General features: G+C 40.7%; 1 protein-coding gene across 1 annotated transcript in view; it reads right to left on the reverse strand.

Annotated features, from left to right (window-relative positions):
• LOC310701736 (von Willebrand factor D and EGF domain-containing protein-like) overlaps positions 1–12,378 on the reverse strand; it is a 202,255-nt gene that overhangs the window by 48,527 nt on the left and 141,350 nt on the right. The window contains exon 22 of the mRNA XM_083493050.1: positions 1,015–1,884. Coding sequence (XP_083349176.1) covers positions 1,015–1,884 — 870 coding nt within the window. The remainder of the gene's footprint in view (positions 1–1,014; positions 1,885–12,378) is intronic.

Consider the following 12,378-nt stretch of genomic DNA (forward strand, 5'->3'; position numbering starts at 1 on the left):
GAAGGGATTCCAATCCAGTGTAGGCTCCCAGTAAAGGAAGGAAGGGAGAAAAATTTCACCAATTCTCCCTTCCCCTTGTTCCATGTGCCAACTTCTGCACTGTTTCAGAATTTCTCAACCTCCAAAGCACCTTTTCATGAAATATGGAGGAAGTAGAAATCTGCAAAAAAACAACAACCCAGCTTCCTCCCCTTCCACTGGCACAAATGTCCCATGGGAAGTTTCATTGTTCCTTAGAATAAAGAAACAGTGACTGAATAGGCATATCTCAGCCACATCAATCCAACAAGCTATACAGTGGTGCCTCGCAAGACGAAAAGAATCCGTTCTGTGATTCTCTTCGTCTAGCAGTTTTTTCGTCTTGCGAAGCAAGCCCATTGACGGATTAACGGATTAGCGCTATTAGCGGCTTTTAGCGGCTTATCTGCTGATCGGATCAGCTGATAAGTGGCTTAGCGGCTTAGAAAAAGGGGGGGAGGAAAAAAACCCCAGCAGGAACTCGCAAGACATTGTCGTCTTGCGAAGCAAGCCCATAGGAAATTCGTTTTGCGAAGCACCTCCAAAATGGAAAACTCTTTCGTCTAGCGAGTTTTCCGTCTTGCGAGGCATTCGTCTTGCGGGGCACCACTGTATTTTACCCTTTATCCTCTACTCATAGTTTATTATCTGCATAGCTTTCCTGCTGCAAATTAGGCAGTGTGGTCTTTGTGGATGTGGCAGAATCTACCTCACCAACTCTGACCGCAACAGTTTATTTATTTACTATTTGTTCTATTTATATTCTGTCTTATATCCCACCACAGTTCCTGATACATTACGGCAATTGGAATAAAGATTATAAACCCATTTGTACACTCAGACTCCTGACCTATATACACATAGTAGATATACTTAAATGAGTTACTATACTCACATACACTGTAACTGTAAATGTGTTATATAAGTAAAACACCAACTCAGCACTTGAAATGACTGAAATATTAACACAGGCACTACTTTCTTCCCGTCTCTTACCTTGACATTCAATTCCATCACCGCTGTATCCAAATGGACAGGGTCCACATCTGAATTCCCTGTCCTTTGTTGGCTCACAAAGCACACCACTGAAACATGGTGTATCTGCACAGGTGACTTTCTTCTCAAGTAGCAACCTATCAATTGGTGTGTAAAGGCCCAAATGATTGGCTGGGGAGGCATGAGGCTTTCTGCCCCAAGATGTCCATACTGGAATCCTTGTTTTTGTAGACGCTCCTGCTGGGCGGATGGGGCCTTGTGGGGTTATACCAGAAAAAGTAGCTTTCAGATGGGATGAGGAGGCCAATGGTGTTGCTAAAACAGAAGTACCTGGGCGGCCTGCTTTAAAAGCAAGAGCAGATCTAGTGTGTGAAGTCCCAAGAGACTTTTTCCCAAAAGACTGTCCATCAAATGAGGTATGAGTCTGCAAATCAGCATGTGGCCTTGTATTTAATTTCTGTTGGGTGGAAACATTTCTTCTGGCAAGTGACTGGGCATGACTCTTATAGTGTGATAAGATTTGGGATGCCCCTCGATGAGTTGTTTCATGGTGCAGAAGAAGGCTCTGGGTGCTATTTTTCGCTTCATCTGATGAAATGCGTCTGTGAAACAGTTTGGAATTCAAAAGCAGCTTCTTCACAGATGATGCCTGAGGCCAAGGTTCCACTCTTTCACTGGCTAGTGGTTGAATATCAACAGTGATAGGATATCGAGCTGTAAGGAAAGTTGTTTCTGGTTTGGAGATGTGAACTTCTGAGAGTCTCGAATCAGTATTATTTGATTTCTTTAAGTCATCTTGAGTGGAAGAAACCTTAACATCCCCGGTGACTTTCACTGGTACGTCAGTCACACTTTGGGTGGACCTTGACACTAAACAGAAAGAAATACGGATCAGTAACAGGAAGTATTTAACATTTGCTAGTGGCATGGACAGCCTTGACATGGGCGATATGTGGTCAGGATCTCTTGTGGGTTTGATTGGGGAAGTGGTGCTGTGGAGAGATTGTAACCCTTTCCTCTTTTGCCTATCAAAATCCTTCCTGAAGGAGGGGGAAATAAGTAAGTGTGATACAGGCTCTTTCTTGTATGTCACCCCTTTCAATCTAACTTAATAGCATCTTAGAAGGGGGAGAATTTCTATCAGGAAAACAACTGCTTTCTCAGTATGCCTTTCCCCCTTTTCTATAATACACACGTGAGTGTTAATTAGTAAAATAAAAACTTGAGTGGAAGTAGGTGGTCGATTTTAAGGGTGAACCTCAACAAAATGGCTTGAGAAAGATACTAGAATGCACCTTCCAGCTTTGCATACCAGTTCAAATTATCACAATTATATAAACACACTGTAAAAGATGTTGTCAGGATGATCTTTTACATAGGACCGTAGGAATCTAAGTGCGAACATTGTAGCCCAATGTTGTCAACACTGAATGGAATCATCTCTCCAGACAGGAGTCTTTCTCATCCCTTCCTGGAGATGGTGGGGACTGAACCCACCAGCTTGCATGCAGATGCTCTATCACTGGGCTATGTCTTTACCAGATTTTGATGTGTTTGCAAAATAGTGCATATGATAAACACCTTTTTGAGACCTAGAAATGCATGCTATTTCTTAATATACTCTTACTGTCACCCCTCTCCATGGCAGAGGCCTGTTTCCATCAATACCATCCCTGCCCTCCCTTTCTGAATAAGGCTATAGGCTTTCAAGACTGGAAGAGCCTTACAAAATCAAGCTGCCATTCAAAGGCAGGCTTATCCATGCATCAGCTCTCTTCTGCATAGTACTTTCCCTGATTTAATGCATAGAATCGACACTGCAGTGAGCCAGTAGCACATCCTGCAGAAATCAAGCACAATGGAGGTCCTAGTGCTACAATGGATTCAGAAAGAAATTTTCTCCTACATCAGTGTTACTGACAGCGGGCAGTAACAGTTGAATTTCTGATTCCTTACCAAAGTCTTTGTATGTTATTTTGTTTTAAACATCTACTCTATACGTTTCCCTATAACCATAGGGGGCAGCTTATAGCATTAATGCACCACAAAATGGAGTTGTTTGGGAATATCCATAGTGCAGTTGGGTCTTCACCACTGTGTGCACTATAGAGATTGCCTAGTGAGATTTTGAACTGATGAATAAAATGCAATGGGAACCATAACATGGGGATGTCTGTTGAAAACTGCTAGTGTTGGAATAAATTTCCAGTTTCCTCTTCCATTTAATTCTGAACTGTACTTTTGCCGGCAGGATAATCACATTATTTCTCATTTGAAGCACTACATAATTTACCAACCCCTGAGAAGAAAGTAGGTTTCGTTAATAGAAATTAGAATCAGGGCAGCATTTTTAATTTATTTCTTAAAGTGGCACTTTTTGTTTAACAAAGAAAGGTTGAAACTGCAAGGTTTGTCTAAGGTCATGGTTCATATCTTCAAATTGTATTTCATGCAATCAATCAATACTTTTAAATCTATATACCATAAATCTATATGCAGAGGTGGAGCTGGTTAGACCTATTCATTTTGCTTATTTAACCTACCAAGTAATTAAATATTGGATTGGATGGGAGGAAATACCAATGACAGTGTTCAAGGTCAAGTTGACTTTATATTCCCCTCCACAAAGTGTTTTGCATATGCAGTACCAAACTGGATTTCCTTCCTTCCTTCCTTCCTTCCTTCCTTCCTTCCTTCCTTCCTTCCTTCCTTAAAGTGTCATGCATCTTTGGAAATATGTAAGCAGAATGAGCTACAGCTGGAGTGACTTCCTCCTAATACGAGTATTTGCCAAGTTGCATGCTTGGTATTATGGGGAACGTCAATGTCTTTGTAGCTAAAAAAAATCAAAGGGAAGGGCCATGGCCACAATGTTTATTATTTATGGCAAGTGTGCTGCAGAAAAGGCCTTTGGTTAGTACTTAAACAATTTAAAATTGGGTGTGTGTGTATTGTTTTGTTTGGTATTATATTATGTATCTTTGTGTTTTTATATTGTATTTTATATTTATATTTATACTATGATCCTCAGATGAAAGGCAGTATAGAAAATATTTTATTTATTTATTTATTTATTTATTTATTTATTTATTTATTTATTTATTTATTTATTTAAAGTGTGCTTATTAAAGAGTAGCATTTAATGCTGGGGGATCTACCTGCAAATATTCCTTTGAAACATTGACTTGGCTATAATTGTAAATTGGGGTAGTATTACTCATGTTATCTTCTTGCAAGGAATCTGAAACCTGCTTTTCTTCCTATCTTTAGTTTTCAGCATCACTGGGTCTGAAAACCGTAGATCAGGAAAGTAGCCAGAGTGCTTCTATATGACTGGAAACATTATTGCATGCTTTGGTGACAACCAGGCTAAATTATTACAACTGGCTTGACATGAGTCTGCCTTTGAAAAGTGTTTGGAAATCACAGTTGGAACAAACTCCTGCAGCCAGAATTTGGGCTGGGGTGTGTTTACTGGAGCATGTGACTCCACTATTGGACATTATTTATTGGCTCCCTCCTTGTATTCCATTTGTGAGCACACTTGAAGCATTGATTTTTACCTTTGAGCCACAAATGGTTTCGGGAACACCCCTATCCATTGCCTATCCATGTAAATTTGGCTATCCTTCCACTGGGTGGTAGGTGTGAATGGTGTGATTGACAGCTGATGTCTGATCAAATTGATGCCAGTGGAGAATAAACCAGTGGGTACCAAATGACTGAAGAGGGTTTTTATTGCCCTTCTACCCATGAGAGTTAGAAACTCTCTCATTCTCAATAATGAAATGCCTCAATAGACAGATGCTTTAGCAGTCCCGTTCACAATTAATTCTGTGTTACTTCTACCTGGGCATTTACCCACCATTGGATCATTATGAGCCGCTCTGACTGGCCATGCTGAATATTTCCCCCACTTGGCTTCCTATTTTCTTGTCACAGCTTTACAATGTACTCTATAATTTTAAGAATGCATCTCATTATTAAGACAATTCAATAAATTTTCAATTTGTATAGCTTTAGTATCGTTAACATTCAGTAGCACATTCTGAATAGCTCATCCTTCATTTAGAAAAATGTCTGCAAAGAAACATTTCTCTGACGTATTGTGCTCTGTGGTTCATTACTTTAAACTAGAAACATACGCCACCAACACCGCATACGCCTTATCTAAATTGTCGGGAGAGTATAGAAAAATTATATTAGTCTAAGGAGTCTTGCTACAAGAGTGTAAGATATCGTCCCATCTTTCCATTTATCTCTCTTCGCCTCTTTATTAACCGCTTCTCTGGGTTTCCCCTCTGAATTTCTTTTGTGACACAGAGAATCTATAACCTAACCAGGCTTTTTTAAAAATAATAATAGGGGGAAACCAAGAAGACTGAACAAGTCAACAAAATTGTCAAAGAGAAAATGACATGGTATGGGCACTCAACAATGTCAGAGGCCATGTTTTTATATGCACTGCTGCTCAACACTCCACATATGGATGTGTGTATGTGTGTGTGTGTGTGTGTGTGTGTGTGTGTAGTGCGTCCTTCTAGTGAAGTATAACTATATGCTAAAATTTAACAGGTTTCTACTAGGGCTGGGTGATAACTGGTTTTCAATAGTGTGGTATATCACCAGCTAAACATAGTGATATATTAATATATCAATATATATCAATACATCACAATATCTGAAATAAGGAAGGAACTACAAAGAAATGATCAGGACAATGTCCTGGCAGCTGCTACTGCTTAAGGGTCTAAAACAGGTAAATGATGATATTATTAATCACCTCAATGTACTACTCAAATTCACCAGATGAACTTTGCATGTACATGTATATACATGACATCTATTTAAAAGGTGGCTTCCAATGTGACTGTGATCATGTCAACTAATTCACTCAGTCTCCTCAAATGATTCACAGATCATTCAGATTCGGTGTTCAGATTCTGTGTCAATGAGGAAATTCAGAGGAATGAATTACGGTAAGTCTGTATAGTTAAAGCTATGGTTTTCCCAGTAGTGCTGTATGGAAGTGAGAGCTGGACCATAAAGAAGGCTGATCGCCGAAGAATTGATGCTTTTGAATTATGGTGCTGGAGGAGACTCTTGAGAGTCCCATGGACTGCAAGAAGATCAAACCTATCCATTTGGAAGGAAATCAGCCCTGAGTGCTCACTAGAGGGACAGATCTTGAAGCTAAGGCTCCAGTACTTTGGCCACCTCACAGGAAGAGAAGACTCCCTGGAAAAGACCCTGATGTTGGGAAAGATGGAGGGCACAAGGAGAAGGAGACGACAGAGGACGGGATGGTTGGACAGTGTTCTTGAAGCTACAAACATGAGTTTGACCAAGCTGCGGGATGCAGTGGAAGACAGGAGTGCCTGGCGTGCTCTGGTCCATGGGGTCATGAAGAGTTGGACACGACTAAACAACAAAACCTCTTAACTATATCCATTTTCCATTTATCTTTCTTTCTCAAAAAACTTAAACTGCTTATAATTTTGGTGTAGAGCAAGGGTGAAGAACCTCAGGCACAAGGGGTCAAATATAGCCCTCCAGTCCAGCTCTCTATCCAGCGCTTAGCACCCTCTTCAGGCTATACCCTTCTCCAGAACCTTCATTGGTCTTAAAATGAATGTGTGTGTGTGTGTGTGAGTGTGAGTGTGTGTATACACTGTATAAAATGCTGTTTCATTATTGTTGTTGTTGTTGTATGCATTGTCATAGTTTATTTTTTCAGTTAAAATATAAAACAATTATGTGTGATAACCACAGGAACCAGTATATGAACCAGGCAGATATGGATTAGGATGCAGTTTCAATCCTAATGACATCCAGAATTCGTTTCCAGTCAATTAATGGGATTTAATTCCAAGTTACTCTAGTAAAAAATGGACATATATTTGTTCTCCAAATCTCAAAGATTTCTCAGTATATCTCCATGTAGTGTGTGTGTGTGTGTGTGTGTGTGTGTGTGTAAGCATTCACTGGTAGTTTACCAGTGAGATGTTTTTAAAAGTTTAGCTGGAATAAAAACGGTGGCAAACACTGTTGCAAAGACTTCATTGCTGCCAAGTGAGTGGTGCTAAAATCTTGAGTTATTTTATAGCGAAAGAGGTTGTATTAAGTGAGAGCAATCTATTTACTCATGTCATATTAAAGGACTTATTTATTTGTCTCAGAGTCCAGATCATTCCTTGGTTTTCAAATGAAAATCTTTCAGAACAGTGTAATTGACATTTAAATCCATTTATTGCTGCATTTGAATAAAATGAGATCGAAGAATTTGAAAGCTTCAATCATTAAAGCAAACACAGTCCTGGCATCCAGCAATGATGAGGTGGAGTGCAAGTCAGAGGATATTTTTCTGAACTGTATAAGATGTGAGAGGAAATAGCATTTAATTCTAGTTAATCCATTTAATGCTTAAGATATTCCCCAAATGCTGCACTAGATATATCCCTCTCCGTGCCAGCTACTTCATTATGAAAAGGGCAACATAAAGCTACAGAGAGCATTTAGCAGGAGGAAGCAATCAGAATTCAGGGCTATGGTGAGTGTAACATTGCATCGAAAAGCAGTAGAATATGCTGAACCTAAAGGAACTATGAAGATTGGGTAGGACACCAAATCCCACTCTTCTCTCCTCATGTTCCCTACATAGGTAGGAGGAAAAATGCTGGAAGGCGCATTGGCCCTCATGTACTTGGAATTACATTACATCACAAATGCACATTGTCAACTGGAAAACAATCAGTAAAAAGAGGAAAGCAATGATTATTTTTGGACACCTGTCAAATTCACAATGAAGTAATCCATTTTCATTGATCATTTCTGAATCAGATGTGGAGAGTGCTGGCCTGCCTATCATTAAATTCAGAGGATATTAAGTAGATTTATGTCCCAGTAGAAAATTAAATGTTCTTTGGTTATTCATGCTAGTTAAATAATGTTTAGAGTAGTAGCAGTAAAAACTGCCGATGATGACATAGCAATGGTGGTGATTATGTTTGTTGACCATGCACACATGCCAGCCATTAGACCTGCTCCCTTACTACTGCTGTGGTATCCTTCAGTTATGTAAACACGCCAGATGGGAGTTAATAACAGCAGAGTACTCCAATTTCTGACAAAATACGTGATATATATGGGTCTTTGCAGCTGTCTACTCTTCACACATTGACTTGTCCTAAAATGTTCATCCCGTGGATGGTGCCATAAAACTATTTATGCATAAGTATTTGGAAGATGCTGCTGGGACATCATTAGCTCTTCTTCATTCCTACAAACCAGACCAAATATAATATTAGCTAGATGAAAGAAAGAGTTGTTGCCCTCCCCCCCCCCATTTCCTATCTTTTTGACAAGAAAGTGGACATGTTTCCTCATGCAACCTCCCTAGTATGTCTTTCCAACTTTCTGCAGCACCTGAAATTAGAATGAACGTTTTGGAGGCAGTTTTAGGGAAGGGTGGGAGAAACTGAGTACAGTGGTACCTCGAGTTACAAACGCCTCAGGTTACAAATGCTTCAGGTTACAAACTCCGCTAACCTGGAAGAGTTACCTCGAGTTGAGAACTTTGCCCCAGGATGAGAACAGAAATCGAGTGCCGGTGGCACAGCGGCAGCAAGAGGCCCCATTAGTGAAAGCACGCCTCTAGTTAAGAACAGTTTCAGGTTAAGAACGGACCTCCGGAATGAATTAAGTTCGTAACTAGAGGTACCACTGTATGTCAGTTTTAAACAAAAAGGGGGAAACCTCCATATTTGGAACAGCCAAAATTATTATTTTTTTAAGCAGTGGCATGCTGTACCACTGAGAATTTCCCCCCCCTCTATACAGTGGTATCTCGGGTTACATACGCTTCAGGTTACATACGCTTCAGGTTACAGACTCCTCTAATGCAGAAATAGCGCTTCAGGTTAAGAACTTTGCTTCATGATGAGAACAGAAATTGTGCTCCGGCGGCACAGTGGCAGCAGGAGGCCCCATTAGCTAAAGTGTTGCTTCAGGTTAAGAACAGTTTCAGGTTAAGAACGGACCTCCGGAACGTACTTAACCCAAGGTACCACGGTACTCTATTGAAGCCTAAAGTGAAGCTTTCTTTGCTTAACCTCTGCTTTGTGCATTTTATCTCCTTTCTCATCCCAGTCTCTATATTTACTAATAGTGCAATACTAAGCATGTCTGCTCAGAACTACGCTCAGTTCAATACTGCTGCTTTCCAAGTCAGTACATGCTCCATGTAAATGGGGATGAGCAGTTTTCGTACAGTTTCCTTAAGATGGGATGCAAGTTTAAAATAAAAATAAATAAATAAAATTGGTTTCTTTCTAAATCATACCAGTCTTATAACTCCCGAACTGACCTGCTAAATCAGATAGATGGAGATGTACCCTTGAGGTTCTTCTGGAAAGTCCATCTATTTATATATTCCTAAACACAACCTAGAGGGACGCAGGTGGCGCTGTGGGTTAAACCACTGAGCCTAGGGCTTGCCGATCAGAAGGTTGGCGGTTCGAATCCCCGCGACGGGGTGGGCTCCCGTTGCTCTGTCCCCGCTCCTGCCAACCTAGCAGTTCGAAAGCATGTCAAAGTGCAAGTAGATAAATAGGTACCGCTCCAGTGGGAAGGTAAATGGTGTTTCTGTGCACTGCTCTGGTTCACCAGAAGCGGTTTAGTCATGCTGGCCACATGACCCGGAAGCTGTACGCCGGCTCCCTCGGCCAATAAAGCGGGATGAGCATCGCAACCCCAGAGTCCGGCAGAACTTGACCTAATGGTCAGGGGTCCCTTTACCCTTACTTTTAAACACAACCTGCACACCATGTGACCAAGCTGACAGTGAATCCAATGGTTCATGGTCAGAAGCAGGTTGTAGGAGCAGAGGAATGGGAGGTCCCATTCTCTGAGTAGAAGTCCACTTACATAGCATTGGATTTCGCCCTGAATATAGCCCACTGGGCCTACTAGTCAGATGGGCTGTCATACAGGTCTGTTGGGTTATGTTGCACTTTGGTTGGTCACAAGTTATGCAGTTGATTGCTATTTTACAGTTTTTGAGAGCTGACATGGGATGAAAAGGCATTCGGCATTTTATCATTGGCCCACAGTAGTAATTAATATTTGACTGTTCTTGACAGCTGACATTCAGTGGTATTTAGTATTTCACAGTGGACAGCTTATGAGATTTCATGTCTGATGCCTGCCAGAATCAAAAATGTAAATATTTGTTTCAACTCTAATTAGAAGATAATATTTGTTTGTGAAATATGTGATGACAGCACAGAACTACATACATTCATGACTTTAATAGAAATAGTGCCAGCGGTGAAAGTACCAGTTACTCATTTAAGCTGAGACTGCAAGGTAACAAAGGAAAATAAAACATGTAGATGATGCAATAGAATTTTAGGATATAGAATACTACATTTATTATTGCTAATATATTTCAAGGATCAGTGATAATTAAAACTGAAAAAAATGATTTGATTCTTATGACCAGGGTGTGAAACTATGGAAAGAATAGCTATGGAAATCTGTAAGAGATGTCAGAGAGCACTAGCTGAAGCTTCCAGTAAATTTATATGTGAATTTATGAATCAGGATTGTACCTACTGTCCTCTTTCCCAAACACCACGTGCTCATTCTTCAGAGGTTGGATCCCGAGAAACCTCCTCCCCACCCTCCTAGTAGCTCACACAGCTGCACAAAAAGGCTCCCTTGAGGGTCAGAAGACCTCAATGAATGGGGGTGGGGACTGTGACATAGGTTGCTGTGAGGGAAGGGAATTCCTCAAAACTGGCTACAGGCAACCTGTGCAGGTGGAGTTTCTGAATATCAGTGTTACTTTCTTATTATTTTCTGTGATCCCCACTTTCCTCTCTGTCCTCCTCATAGTCCCATGACCTTTAGGAGAGCCTGTGCAATGGGCTGAGAGTCTGCTGGGGTGTAGAGGACAGTGAAGTCAGTTTTCCCAGCTTCCTTACACATCTGTTTCCCAAGATCCAAGTCCAAGGCTAAACACACACAAATGTACTTAACCTGTTCAGTTCCTAATCACACTGGAAGCCAACATGCAAACAACTTGCAGAAACATTGAAATGTTTTGACGCTGCGAGTGAGGATAATGGACACATATGCAGCAGCCTTGCTCATATTAAAGTGTTTCCATAGTATCCTGAATGCTATTTTTCACCTTAAGGAAGAAATAGCTGTGAACTGCCTTTTTATGACAGCATAAGTAAAATATTGGACTTTTTACAGATAAATGCACATACACATATATATGTTACATTAAAGGTACAACAGGTAGATAATGTTCCCATTATCTGGATAATTATGAAATTACTCAGAAGGGTGTTCTCTAAAGACAGAGCAATCCATCAAAATTATTTTCATTTTGAATTTCATTACCTTAATGCACACAGTAGCCAGCTAGCTTTCAAAATCACTAGCCAGATAAAGTGGGAAGAAAGCCAGGGCATTCAGGTCTTTAGCAATATTATTTTTTCCGTACATTTGTAAACATATAAATTAGGCGCATTTGGCCAGGGACTGATTGGGTGTATTGATTAAGTGCAAAAACAAAATGAGAAGAAACAGATCAGTTTAGTCCTGTGAGGCATTATTCTATACATGAAATTAAGACAGCATGGAAAGGGAACTGGACCATACAAGCTGCCTGTTGGGCTCCCACAAAAGGTAGGGATGGTCACATTTGTAAAAGATAAGGCTATCAGTTGCTACTAGCTATGATGGCTATGTTCTATTGTTGTGCATATCCTTCAGCATGCTGCAGAGGAAACTGGGATGCTCATCCTTAGGGGCTGTGCTCCTGGAGTTTTGTCAGCACGCCGAGAGAGTGGGGGTGGGGGACAGACAACAGTGCACTGATTGGTGGATGTGTGGCAAGTAGAGACATAAATATGGGGAAAGGCGTAGAGTGACAATACAACCTAAACTTCTGGTAAACAGTTGAAGACTCTGAATCTCTACGGCATGGAAAGGCGCTGCTCTGGCTCTTAGGCACTCAGCAATGAACCCCTGCTCCCTTCTCTGATGCACAGTTTTCCACTGAGAGTGTGTGTTGAACCAAAGGGGAATTGTTCTGGAAGCCCTGCAAATGCCATCTTGGGTGGTCAAGATAGCCCACAATTAATTGCTAGTTGTTGTAATCATGATCACATATATGTTTAATATTCACTTGCTTTGATATAAGTTAATTGGCTTGTTTATGATACTATCCTTACCAGTGGGCTTGGGGTGCTGCCACCTATGACCTCATCTGGTCAGATGAAGCAATAGGAAGTCCTGGCCAAGGAAGTCCTGCTGCTTTGGGTGTAAAGAATGTAGGCCCCTTTGCTT

This window comes from Podarcis liolepis (assembly GCF_965112155.1).
Source record: "Podarcis liolepis genome assembly, chromosome: 1".
Lineage (NCBI taxonomy): Eukaryota > Metazoa > Chordata > Lepidosauria > Squamata > Lacertidae > Podarcis > Podarcis liolepis.